The sequence below is a fragment of the Corapipo altera genome, unplaced genomic scaffold, assembly GCF_003945725.1.
Source record: "Corapipo altera isolate COAL_440 unplaced genomic scaffold, ASM394572v1 49, whole genome shotgun sequence".
NCBI classification, from domain to species: domain Eukaryota; kingdom Metazoa; phylum Chordata; class Aves; order Passeriformes; family Pipridae; genus Corapipo; species Corapipo altera.
The window spans coordinates 3077449-3091423 of record NW_020884879.1 but is presented as its reverse complement, the minus strand read 5'-3'; the positions used below and the strand labels follow the sequence as shown (position 1 = coordinate 3091423).

General features: G+C 40.2%; 1 protein-coding gene across 2 annotated transcripts in view; it reads right to left on the bottom strand.

Annotated features, from left to right (window-relative positions):
• TAF4B (TATA-box binding protein associated factor 4b) overlaps nt 1-13975 on the bottom strand; it is a 70936-nt gene that overhangs the window by 39741 nt on the left and 17220 nt on the right. For both annotated transcript variants that reach the window (XM_027638881.1, XM_027638880.1), the window contains 5 exons: nt 11302-11469; nt 11073-11195; nt 8905-8994; nt 5729-6307; nt 459-594 (listed from right to left, as the gene is read on the bottom strand). In XM_027638881.1, the coding sequence (XP_027494682.1) occupies nt 459-594; nt 5729-6307; nt 8905-8994; nt 11073-11195; nt 11302-11469 (1096 nt within the window). The remainder of the gene's footprint in view (nt 1-458; nt 595-5728; nt 6308-8904; nt 8995-11072; nt 11196-11301; nt 11470-13975) is intronic.

Genomic DNA, 13975 nt, shown 5'->3' with positions numbered 1-13975 from the left:
AACAACTAATTAGGTCCACTTGAAAACTAGACACTCTAGAATTCTACATTCTACATGTTCTGTGTAGACAAAAACTTTACATGCTTTCAAACACCCTCCTCTGTACTGACAAGTGAAATGTTTTAGTGAAAACTGGTTGGCTGAGACAAACTCATATTATGCATCAACCTGAACCCGCTGAAGGAAAAAACAAGGTCTCATGAAATGACTCTCAAAAGCATCTCAGTTTAAAGAAAGTTCACTGCAAAGAGCTCAGTCACAGTATTTTACCAAGTACAAATGTTTGATTGAATGCCAGAAGTAGATGTGGCACTGATTTTCTCACCAGAACTCCAAGAAGACAGTAAAGAAGTTCAACTCCAAGTGGTTGCTCCCAACAGACAGCCACTTTCCAACCTTCCTACAGTCTACCAACAGCCTGCATTTACTTCTGTACCTCAGCATTCCTCTCCCTTTACCTGCAGGAAACTGGTTGGTTTGAACAAGTGTATTCAGCGGCATCTTCTTGTCAGCAGATGTCTGTAGGGTGAGCACTGAGGGTTGTGGGAGTGTGGATACTTGCTTTACAATAGTTCCTGATGGTTGTTGGACTACCTGGAAGTGGAATATCCAATATCAAGAGTGAGAAGAGCTAAAAATACACAGAAGTAAACAGTACCAATGTTTCCACTTAGCCAGAATTGCCACTGGGCAGGCGTGCTTGTCTAGTTCTCAGTTTAAAACAAACATCATGCTCAGAAAAACCTCATATTTTTTTTACTTCATGTCAAGAAATCTTAACAAGTGGTGGTGAACTTTAAGCTCCAGCTCTTTCAGAATGTGATGCTGATTCTGAGTCACAGACACTTCACCCCTAGTCTCTATTGATAACTCTATTAGACATGTTTCACTAAGTATCACACAATCCACTACACTGAGAGGCTTTCCTCTACATCTTGCTAAACAGAGTAACTACTGAATATTGAGCCTGCCTACCAATAATTTAAAAAGGGTAGGTATCTCATACACCTAGTTAAAAAGAGAGAACACCACAACAATTGAAAGTTTCGCATGAAATTATTTTCCTGTTAAGAATTAAGAGTACACATTATAAAAATGCTACTGGATTTCTGGAACAGCAACATCAATTGTAAATTGAGATGTTGAGTTTCAAAGTGTTAAGCTAAAGTACACTGAGCACATCAGTTACCAGGAACATGAAGTACTAAATAGAAACACCTAGAGTGAGTAGAGCCTCTAAAGACAGACCACAGTACACAGCTGAAGGGTAAAAAGGAAGAAGGTTCATAGTTTTGTTTAAAGGGACTCTTCAAGGAAACAAAACTAGACAACAGGATGTCATCACAACACAGACCTAGAGGCACAGCCCATAAATACTAATCCTTCCTTTTCAGGAGCAGCTATTAAAATGCAAGGAAGTAATAAAATTGCAGCATCCCTAAAAACCTCACTTCTAAGCCTCCTAGATAACAGAATGTGGGCTGCAGCTTCGATACAACCTTCGGAAAAGTTCTTGATTACAGGTAGTAGAAAGATGTGATTTTACCAAAGCAGAAAATCATAATGTCTTCAGACTGAATCCTATTTTTTTTGCAGCAAAAAGCTAACATTAAGAAAATGTCAGGGTCAAGATCAAGAAGCCATTTTTCTCCTCTACATCTTTTATTCTAACTTCAGAAAGTCTAAAGAGCGCTTGTACAGCAAGACTGCATACGGGTAATTAAAGAATTGACATTTACAATACTTCAGACATTAGGGTGTTTCCTTCTGTCACCTATCTTCTGATATATCAGTAAATATAATCAGCATAAGCATCATACATTCACAAAAAGAGGTACTTTGTGGATCAAAGAATCAAGATACTACCCACGCATCTCCCTATAAAACAGCATTAAAGTCTGGCATAGCAGCAGTAACACAAAATAATGAGCTGAAGGTGGCATCTGAGAACCAGACAGACAGTTCTTGAGAAGAAACATAAGAACCAGAGGAGGAAAGAACTACAGAAGTGCAGGGACAGACTGCAGACAAAGCCAAGGCTTACACATAAAACACTTCCTCATGGAGTAGAAGTTTACTTCCATGTGTTTTTCCCAAAGCTCAATTTGATCTTTCTGAAAGATGCAGCTTCCACAAGATGGAAGTTGTGAGTAACACTAATAGCGTCATTCATGTGTTTGGATAATTCATGAGCAACCAACCACCTTGGTCAAACTACTCGCAAGCTCCACTGGCACCCACACTAACACACACTTAGAGATGCTCCTTACCACGAGTAAGAATGATGCTTCAACTTCAGCATGCAAAACACTTAAACAGCACAGGAGGAAACATAAGCATTCCAGACTGATGTACAGCAGACAAAAGAACAGAGGGTGGCAATGTTACATCAATGGTCTGGGTGGAGACTGGGAAATAAGTCAACTAACTGAGGAGACCACATCACTGAAAAACAGAAACTGTGTGTTGGCAGTAGAGCCCATTTTCTGTTTGCCATTCTAGCTGCTAGACTAACAAACACTGGAAGTCCTTGGGACTTGCAATGGGAGAGAGCAACAAGCTTGGACATTTCAACAAGAAGGAAGCATTACAAAAATAGGCAGTATCTGTGCGAAGCAATCATTGTCTCTTTTCTTTGGGTTAGCATCAAGAAATAATAAAGAAAAGGGACTGTTCCTTTGTGCCCTGTTAAGTAGGTTGACACAGACGCGAGAATAAAATCACCAACATTCTTGAGTAAAAAAATTGCAATGCAACGTTCAACTGACAGCAGAGAGCTGCTTGAGAGAGACTTTGATTAGCCTCACCTGAACCTCTTTTACATTCATAAAGCAAAGTCTGGAGATCAGCAGAGAGATGCTGAGGTATCATCACACACAAACAGTATTGTTTCATGAAGGAAGCCTCACCAGTTGAATGCAAAAGCATAAATCCTGGACAAAAAAAACCTCCTGAAAAATAATGGAGGAGACTGTTCACAAAAGCTCAGCTTGGAGGGGACTTGACACTAACAGCTCATTACGAGCAAGTAGTTGGAACAGCATAAGCACTTTACTCCTTGCTTCAGCCATTAGCGATGTCCATGGAGCGTGTCTCACTGGTAACTGTGGGGATTACACCACAGACCCCTTGCTGTTTATGCCTGACATGAAGTTTTAGTCTCACAGCAGCTTTTTCATCATTGGAGGCCAGCAGCTGGTAATGTAAATTTTCATTTATTGTACTTTGAAAGAGACAAAGCAATACTACAGCAAGACAAGCTTTATTTCCAAGATGAAATTTCTTTGTAAGCCAATGCCCTTAAATGAGGTGGTGTTAAGGAAGTCACAGGAGGGAACCCTTCCAAATGTGCAACTCTTACAGTCCAAGAGTGTGATCAACTCCAACAGCACCCCTGAAGAACAGGTCCCTTGGGGTCCACTATACAAACCCAGCGTTCCAATAATCATGCCACAGAAATTAAAGTTTCATGTTGCATCACTCCAGTCACACATTTGATATTAAAATACTGCAGAGCTGCATTCTTAAGCACCACTAACATTACAATGGAGTTGGCACATGGAAGTTTGCTTTAAACTCCCGCAAGCACAAGAGGCCAAAATTAGAAAGGGGTATGCAGAGGGAGTGTATGGCATTAGACATCCCTATGGGCTGAAAAGGGAAAGAAATTGCTGGCAGCATTGTACGGACAGATTTGCACAGCTGGCAATGTGCTTCTTTTTTCAGCTGGCAGTAGGACCCCTCTGTTTAGGGAGGGGAGGTCCAGATTTGTTTTCTTATGGGAGGAAACAGACCCTCTGGCCTTTCAAGGAAAGGCATCGGGGAAGCCCTAGGAGATGCAGCATCTTCTATTAATTTTCTCTTTGTTATAACAGGTCATGTGAATGAACACTAAGCTCCTGATACGGTTAAGCTGTGAAGTGGTCAACTCAGTCCAACTATATCCAAGACCAAAATTTAACAGGTATGTAGCAGACCAAGTATTTTAATCGCTGTGCCTAGGATCTACTCAAATGAGGATAAAAACATGTTTTCTATGCAATTCAATACATGTAAGGCACAGCGAAGAAAAGCAATTGCAACAGGCTGCCACACTGCAGCAGTGTAGGAGGTAGAAACCATTTCTTGAGTTCAATATCATATTCAAGAAGTGTTTCGACTCCCTCGTGCAGAGTTAAGCTTCCTCGCCTATTTGCACAGATGGTCAACCTTTCCCCTGGATTACATGCCTTGCTGTGTAGCCAACAAACTGCTCTCCAGCCCTTGTACAACCTAAGAAACTCTCCTTTTCTTCTGGCTGGAATTTCAAACTTAGTCCTCAAAGACAATATGGGTACCAACTCCTTTTCCAATTTGGCTTTAGCTACCACCAGCAAAGACTGTCAGTGTATATGCTTGATAACTCTTCTTTGGAGTTTTAGGGTGGGGGTTTTTTTGCATTTTTGTTTTTTAAACAAATCCACTCATAAAAAGGACTGCCCATCCCCTCCATACAGTTGGGTGCTTTGTTTTTTTTAAGCAAGTGTGGAAAGGTGAAAAGCTGGTAGCATGAACTCTTTATTTGGAATGCAGGATTCTTCTACTACATCTACCTTATAATCTTTGAAAAGAAGAAAATTAAAAAAGCAAAACATTTTAGTGGTCTGAACATTTTTAAATCAAATATACACAATAACCAAGCTACAGAGAAAATTCACACACCGGATGCTCCTCTATACCTTTGGAAAGCAAATCTAGCTTTACGGGAAGTCTAATGTTTTTCCTGCTTTTTTAAAGAAAAATAATCTTTACAAGGAAGTGCTATGCAAGAATTGAGTTCTTCATCTTCCAAAGGGAGACTATTCTTTCAAAATACTTGAGAACATTACTTACAGGTAGATGAGTTAGAAACCGTGCAACTCAGTATCTCAAACACCTATAAACCAAACCTAATTTATTTCACAATGTTGCCCATTTGGGTATACCTCTGATCCACAGTTTCTTGGTATTTAACATTAACATTAGCAAGAAGTTAACCTGTGCCAAGAAAAAAAATGTTAGCACATTGCTTTTGAGGGCATTGTTTTAATAAGACAGTTATTCCTCCTGGAATTTGTTAGCTAATGAGGCCTGATAGAAAAAAACTCACTTTTGGATGACTTCATAATTAACACATCTTAGTAAATGTGGAGGTCAGAACTCTGCTCTGACAAGCTCCTTAGGGTAGTTGGTACATTTCAGATAACGTATCACTAAACATCACCAAGCCACCTGTGCCTGCAAAATACCCAGGGAAAGAATTGCCAAGGGAGAGAAAGTGGAATCCCTGGTGGCTAGCTGAGGCACAGTCCTAACAGGGCATCTAAGAGTAATTAATCTAAGTATCCCATCAGCAGTTTCTGTTTCTGACACTAGCATTTCCTACCTTTTCTTTCAGGTGCCAACCTAGCCTGGGGTTAGACCTCATATCTCCTTGTGCTTCAAGACGGATGTTCAGTCTGGTGAAATGCTGGTCAACATGTCTTGCATGAGACCAAGCTGACAGCTTGGCTTTAGATTCACATTTTCAGCAAGGGCTCAATATTTCTAAACTACAACAAATGTAACTGATTAACTCAAGACAGATTAGCCTATGCGTTAAAAGAAAAAAAAACCCAAAAGGTCCAAATTGGTACCTTCTTTACAAAATTGCAAGAGTCAAACCAAAGAAGCCCAGTTAGTAACAGAGGGGCAGAGAAATCCATCTTACCAACTGTTTCACTTTAACCACGTGCTGAGCACCCACTGACTGCGTAACAACAGAGTTGGGCTGGGAGATTTTAATACCAATCGGGGTTCCAATGACTGGTTTCAGAGGCTGGAGAGGGGTGGTTGATGAAGAGGCCACTGTAGAAACCAGCACTGGCTTTGCAGACTGGAGAGAGGATGTTGGTACCGCAGAGGTGAAGACTGGCTTGGCAGGTTGGACAGCAGTCAGCCCTGATGTTGCTATCGTTGTGGTAAGGACTGAAGCTGAAGGCTGAAGAGATGCTGTCACCACTGCAGAGGAAGGAACAGGCTTCACAGTCTGCAGAGAAGGTGTTTCCGACGTGCTGGCAAGGAGTGGCTTTACAACTAGAGGGGTTGTGACTGTTACAGAGGCAGACACGGGTTTTATAACTGGTAGAGCAGTTGTTGCTACAGCTGAGGTTGCCACTCTTGTCAAAGGAGCTGGTACCGCAGAGGTACAGGTCAAAACCACTTCTTGGGTTGTAGCTGGCTGCTGCATACACTGCTGGATAAAGCTCTGAGGATTAGGCATTAGCTGCCGTAAGGCAAGCATGCTTTTCTAAAAGAAATATGAAAAAACACTGGATTATTATCAACAGAGTATTCCACAACAATAATACATTTGTAACTGAATCCTATTCCTCATCTTCTAACTAAACTTTTCACGAGACAATAAATTACTTATTCCAAACAAGTTTTGCTGAAATCCAGGTATCCTTAAATTGATGACAATACTGTTCAGTGAAGACTACAAGAAACGTGAACAGAGGCTGAGCTAAGGTCAACAGTCACCACATTCACTACATGTAGCAAATCCTATCTATGGGGAAACGTCGTTCTTTTGTTTAGATTTTTCAATTTGGACTTTATATTTCAGACTAAAACGATTTTAGCTGCTTTATTACCTCAAAAAATTTTGTTTTGATGAAAAATCCTGTTATACTGGAACAGCTGTGTTTATTTCATGAAGCCTGTCTGACAAGGAACTACAAATTATCCAATAATTCCCATATCTGAAGACATGAGAACTTCTCTACCAATACAGCTATCTCTACACTAGGGGGAGATACCACTTTAATAATGTCTGTAGAGTTGCACCAACATAACTTCAGCCAGTTGCTTCTCTGAAGCAGGAGAACAAAAGTAAAGGAATCTGGCAACATCTCATTTTTACTACAGCTGTGTTTGAAAAGGTTAATAGACAGAATAATCTTCATGCTCTCTACAGATTTTTCTTCTTGACTGTATATAATCTGCTACAGCTCTGAAGCAGGGGAAATCAGTTCTGCAGCCACCTACATATTCTTGAAAACCCCTTTTTTTTTTCCTCCTCACTTAACAGTTTCTAAAGTTTGCTGATTTGGACTTCATGCAAAAGGCACATGTCTTACATGCTAGTATACCAAGTGAGCACATTGCCTCCTCATCCAGACCTTTTGTAGCACACCTGTCTTCTAACATTCACTTCCTTTTCTTTTAAAAGGATGCTCAGCTCCTGGTGCAATTTATATACCAAAAGCATCCAGCAGACTTGAAAATCAAGCAAGCTTCACAGCCAGTCACTGTATTTTTGTGCCTCTTGGAACAGTCAAAACGAACATGCACAACTTCATCAAAAACCTGCAGCTCAAAGATAAGAGACGACTCCAGAGAGTCTTCCCTAAAATTCCACTTCACTAGATAAAAGTGAATTGGCAACAAGCGGTATCACATTTCTTTCCAGACTCAAGGTGCAAACATTTCCCCTACAAACAAGGCCGGTGCTGATCCTTGGAGCACCTTCGAGAAGTGCTCCTGAAATCATCTTCAATTTGGCACTCAGTTCTGCCACAGCTGCTCAGAGCTGCAGATCAAACTAATTAATTGTATGTATTAACTACACATCCTTACAGTGTTTCAGAAAAAAGCAATCAGGGTGCAAGATGTTTTAAAGGATTGGCAACACTGCAAAGTCAGCTAACTCTGACGATGTCTGAACAACATTTTTGAAGTCACAGTATTTCTTTATTAATACAGCATGCAACAGGGAGAGAGCAGCATGTCAAGGATTATGTGGTATGGATACTGCCCAAAACAGAAAAGCCTAGATGATACCAATAGCTGGCAGCATGCTGCAGGAGAAACATGCAGTGGCTCTGCTGCGATGTGTCTGACCCATGATGAACCCAACTTAACTCCTGCAGAACTACCCTGAGGTCTGTGCACCAAGGGTAACAGTCATGGCAAACTTGCTAGCAAGGCATTTAAAAGTTACCGCTGCAACAAAAATTTTTATCCCCCACTTGAACAGATTAACACCAGCCAACTAAAGTAATATCAACATTATCACATGCATTGTTATGTGGCCTGTCAAAAACCAAGGAAAACCTCTGTCCCAGCTTTACCACTCAACTATTCCTCATTTATTCTCCATGATGCCTATAATGAATGTCAAGGAAAAGTATAGATCTATCAAGTCTAAGAATATGCTGTACATTGCAATTAAGTAAATTTAAACAAGTTTTCCATGTTTCACTGAAATTTAATGCCTGCTGTACAACAAAGACGTTAATTTTTATTTGTTAATACCATTCTACCATATGATTAGAAGTCTTAAGGGAGAATTTTTTAATTTATGTGATTATTTGCTTCAATGGAGGTAGAGTTCCTGGGATTCTTTTCTGTAGTAGTCTTGTCAGATCCTTTCTGAAGAAACGGTAGGGTTTTTGTTCTGCCTCTAGTTAAACACAAACCAGCAGACAGATGAATAGCTTTGTGTAGATTCTTTGAGCTTAAACACTGCATAAGCTATGCACTGCCACTGTTGTCAGTCTTCTGTATTAGAATTCAGAATAGCTACAGTTCTGATGAGAAAGTAAGAGGTTATCTTAGCATAGTTGTTCTACTGTAGATGCTTTCAAAACACTACTCTCCACTAACATCTAGAGGGTAATTACTCTACAATATGAGAACACAGCATAAATTACTCCTCAAAAATTCTCCTTCCCCTCAAAAATTGTCTTTCCAAGTGCAACAGTCACATAGAGCAAGGTTAAGGACTATTTCTTCAACTGACCTGAGCAAATAACTATTTCAATGCCCCAACTCTTTCCTTTTCTTTTCTGATCCTCCTCCCTTCCCCAATTAAATACTACACGGCCATAATCAGATGCTTACCTTGAGAAAAGGAACTAAATATGGTTGTGGAGATGACTTGAGCTCTATATATAGCTTTTTCGTAAATTCTTCTGGTTCAATTTTTGCTTCCTAAGAGGGAAGTATAATTACAATAGTAAGTTATAACTAAATCTACCAGACTTTTTTTCTGAGATCTATCAAAATAGTAATGGAAATTTATATTATCATTTATTATATTAAAGTACTCAAATACTTTTTTCTTGTATTTGCATTTTGCTACATTTAAACAAAAGGGGGAGGGGTAGGATGGAATAATGTTGTAATTTTGCTATAGTAATATCCAAGTATTTACTGCTTTATTCAGCTACAGGCAGTTGACACACTTATGGATAGGTATTCTCATCCAGTTACTAAAGTGAAGGGATAGAAAAAACTATAAGTAGCACTTGATCCTTTTCAGTATCTCATTGTTATGCAGGGATATTTTAAATCGACTACTACTACTTCTTTCAGTAAAGGTAGTTTATCTGCATAAAGATGAACTTAAAGATAGCCAAGACTAAAGACAACTTAGTTTTTGTAAGACAATTCTAGTCCAACGCCTACATAGCATACTAAAACAGGACACTTAGAGTCTTTCAAAAGCAATCAAAACATCTCTTCTGCATACCCCTAAGGTAACAGTCCACTGAACTGCAGAGTACTGTTCCCTTAAAGCTTTCCACTGTCTCAACACGAACACCCGACTCAAGGGCTTGGGAGGGTTAGGAAGCTGCAGCAGACTTCTGAGACCCCTCACTCTCTACTCCAGTGCCACGACAAAGGGGTTAAGGTAGCCCCAGACCCTGCTGCCCTTCCTCACCTCCCCAGGTGAGTCCCTGCTACAGAGTCAGCAAGAACATTACCTCCTCCAAGAAGGTACAGACACATAAAGAGCAACACCAATATCTGTTTCTGCAGGGAAATTACTCCTCTCACTCATATTCTCCTTTGGAGCAACTGTTCTAAGTTGCTACATAACCAGAGCAGGGACTTTAAATGCTGTGTATTCACAGACAAATAGAACTTACAGCAGCTCTCTCATTTAGTCATTTGATCTGTTGCCTGTTAGATCTCACAGAGATGTGGATATGGATCACTGAGGTCTCAGTGATACAGACCCAACTGTTTGATACACTACGCCTCAGTGCACACGGCGCTTGACACCCATTTCATGAAACACTGCCTTAAGGACCATTTTATTTCACAGCCACCATTTACTCATTCCTACATACAATATATGGATTTATTTTGTACATACTGAATGGCAGATTTTCAAATACTATAAAACCCAAACAAGTGCACAGTTAACAATGTATTAGTCTCTGGCAAGAACTGCTTTCAAGAGAAAAAAAAAGGAAGAAAAAAAAAAAAGAGGTGTATAGTCCAGCAGGGACAGAGAGGCAGAGGAATTAAATTTTTGCAAGGCTGCATCTTCAAACGGTCTGCTCTCTGAAATTACTCCTCTCTACACCACACTATTCTAGACTGAAGAGTCCTTTAGTATCACTAGCGAAGCCATCCTCCTCCACCAGCACACAGCCTTCTGCTATGGTGGAACAACAAAGCAGCAGCAGTGGTCAAATGCCGTGACAAGAAGTGGCAGGAGAAAACGTTACCAAGAAAGCCCAGCTGTGCTGGGGTACAGCCCCAAGCAGCACATAGAAGCCACATGCAAGGAAAGAGTGGCTGGCAGCCACTACACTGTTTTCTCCATCCCACTGTTTAAAGACACTGATAGCGTCACGCTTGTTCCACTGGAGCTTCACTATCAATTTGTAAGTCCGTTCTGTCTTGCAGTAAAGCAGTAGTATGGACTCAGCACTGAACTACAACCTACACAGTGATATTCTTGCTATTGAGAACTCGAAACAACACTAACATGAAAAAAATGCAGTTCAGACCCAGAAGCTATGCTAACACTGTCAGCTCTTCCTGCTGTCAGACATCTGTATAAAATGAAACAAATGTGAGGGGGAAAATAACACAGCATGGGATTCAGTCAGAGTTATCACATAAGACTTAGAGAGGGGTCAGAGGTACTCAGTCACAAATCCATCTCTTTAGCTGTTTAAAAAAAAAAACAGACAAGGAACAAAACTGTGATAAAGCAAATGTAAAAATTCATATGCAAATGATGCAGATTTTGTTTTTAAAAAAAGTCTCACCAATAGATTTTGCACCAGATTCTTCACATTCTGCCCCATCTCAGGGGCTTGAGGTCCACTAGATGCCAATTTTATTAGCGTAGCAAGAAAATTCTTGCATTTCTTCACATTCTCTAGCATCTCCTAGTGTGGAAATAAAGAGAAGACTGTTAGATGCTGTACTGTCTCTCCAACCTCTGATGAACATACAGAATGTTAATTTTTAATTAAAAACGTTTTTTTTCCTTACTGTAGAAGTGCTGGTCTGTGCTACTGTTGTGCCCTCTGCTTTCACAGAGACTGCCTTTTGGGAGATAGCTTGTGCAGGTGGTCCTGTAACTGGAAGTTTTACAGGTGTTCCAGTACTCGAAGGCTTTACAGCAGTAACTGTAGCAACATTAGGTGTTGCAGCTGTTGGCTGAAGAGAAAAATTAACACTTTTTAACCAAAGAACAACGTGACAAACATACTGGATTCTGCTAGCATGTAAGGTAGCAAACTCCCTCCACACTACCATTTAAGATATAAATAAACGATTTTCTCTTTGTTTTTAGAGTTTAGATTCATTTGCTTGGACAGGCTCTATTACATACAGTAAGTGACAGAACCCTCACAGCCATAATTCTGTTCATAAATTAAGGGCGAGGAGAAGAAATTACAAAGGCGTGTCCAGACTGAAAGCACTGCCTGCAACTCTGAAAGAAGAGAGAAAAGTACAGTTGTCTTTAAGAAAGCAATATATTAACTTTGCCAGGCTTCTGCTGTCTAAGACTAATGAATTCTGGACAATGCTAAGCCAGGTGGTACTATTCCAAAGACAAACACAATGTTAAGTGATTATTTATCTTCCATTCTTGCCGTGAAGCTCCTCTCCCAGTTGCGACATCCCTTGCTCTTCCTGTCACACACAGACTAGGGAGAAGACATCATGTCTGTCCACTTTGGAAGGATGCATGCGCCAGTAGAAGCAGCCAGCTCAGCAAATGGACCTAACAAGTTCTTCCCGCCTTTTCCTTGTGGGCAGCTATTTGGATCTCTTTCTCCTCTGCCCTGACAGAAACCCACACAAAAAATTCAGTTATTTTGAGACCTCTTTTTAAAATCTCATTATAATTTAGCAACAGACTCAGAAGCTCCAGCAACAGGAGAGTAATTAAGGTTTAGAAAAAAATACCTCTCTCCTTTGCAAACCAGGCAAAATCATAGTTTCCAAATGAAAATCTACTAAACTGAAGTATTTCTACCTCAGATTTTAAAGAAAAGAAACAAACCATACCGAAAAATCCCACCACAGTTCATTTGATACAACAGAATACAATACAAATAAAAGACTTTGCCTCTGCAAAAACCACTACTTTTGATTTCTCAACTTAAAAACTGAAAAGCCAGAGTGAACATGCAGGTCATAGAAGAGCAAGAATACCAGGTAAACATATGAAACCTAAACTTCAGTGTAATTTTTCCTCCAAGCATCTCAAGAGGAAGGGAAAGTCTGGTTTTGTAGCCCATATTTTAGGCTCAGGTCTGCACAATACAGTTGCTTTCACTAACTCTTAACACATTTAAACACTCTAGTCCAACAATCACAATTAAGACTTATTAATTGCATTAATTATAATACAGTAAGACAGGAGTCTAACTTACCCTACCATGGATAAAACAAAAACTAATCAAGAGTTAGACAGACTTCATGTAGATTATCAAAGGACTTTTAAGTCTTTCAGGATAGGGAAAATTTACGAACAAACACTTAAAGCTAAAGCAAAACACTGGTACTTTTGTCATATATTTATAATTTTTTTTCATGAGTGGGTGTCGTCCCCCCTTCCCAAGTTGCTGCCAGCTTGACATGAAAGCAGTAGGCAGCTACCAAAAAGCTTTCCAGCTTAGGCTCCCGCTGTTGGTAACACTTTAATAGCTCTCTGCAGGATCTTTGCCACCACCACTGCCTCTTCCAAGGATGAGGCTCAACAGCTCTAAGACCACAGGGAGGCAAACTGGGCACAAGAATCCCACAAACAGATGGGCAGAAGGAGGATGGATGGGGACATAGTGCTTATCTGCCAAGCTGCAATGCCCTGGGCTTTTAAAAGTTGAAAACAGGAGCTGATCTCTTGCAAATTCCAGCGTGCTTACACATCAAGACCAGAACAGCATTTTATCAGCTGAGGGAGAGAACAACAGGAAGTCTGCTGGACCCTTTTCCCAGGAAAATGAATATATGGGAATTAACTTCTGTCATCTGCTGTCAACCTTTTTCACTACTGATAATTCTCATTCTCACTTTGAACAACACAGAAACAGTCGCCACAAAAAATGGCATCAATCCTGCATATTTTGAAGTCATTTCAAGAGAAGAAGTGCTCTGCATCTAAATGAAAGTGCCCCAGCATGATGCTAATTAGACACTTTGCAGCTTCGTTACCCCATCTGGAAAACAGTTAAAAAATAAAAATGTGCAGGTATTTTGTCTAACCTCAGAACTCAAGCATCTAGGAATGTCAAAAATGGAAATACTTTTGTAGATGAGGAGAATAATCTTGGAGTCAGTAATTAGAGAGTCTTGCAGATAGCAGTGTTCCAAGTTGTATTTTGCACAAGATAGAAGATACACAATCAAACCCCAAATTATTTCCACTGTCTCCCACCTTCTGTGATGACATCATACTTCCACACCAACACTCCTCTCCTGTGACCTCAAAAAGCCGTCAAGACTAAGATCAGCAAGGTCTTTCAAAACTGATAAATGAATTGCTCCCAAGGAAATCAGACCCAAGGGCTCTGCTTTCCTTTCCCCAAATGATTTCATCAACTTTATGCACAGACTCCCTTGTCAGAACTCTTCTCTTGTCCACTCCAGGGTAAGGAGCACAGTGACCATGTGATGGCAGGATGTATCCATCTTGCATCTCTTTAGTCTTCAC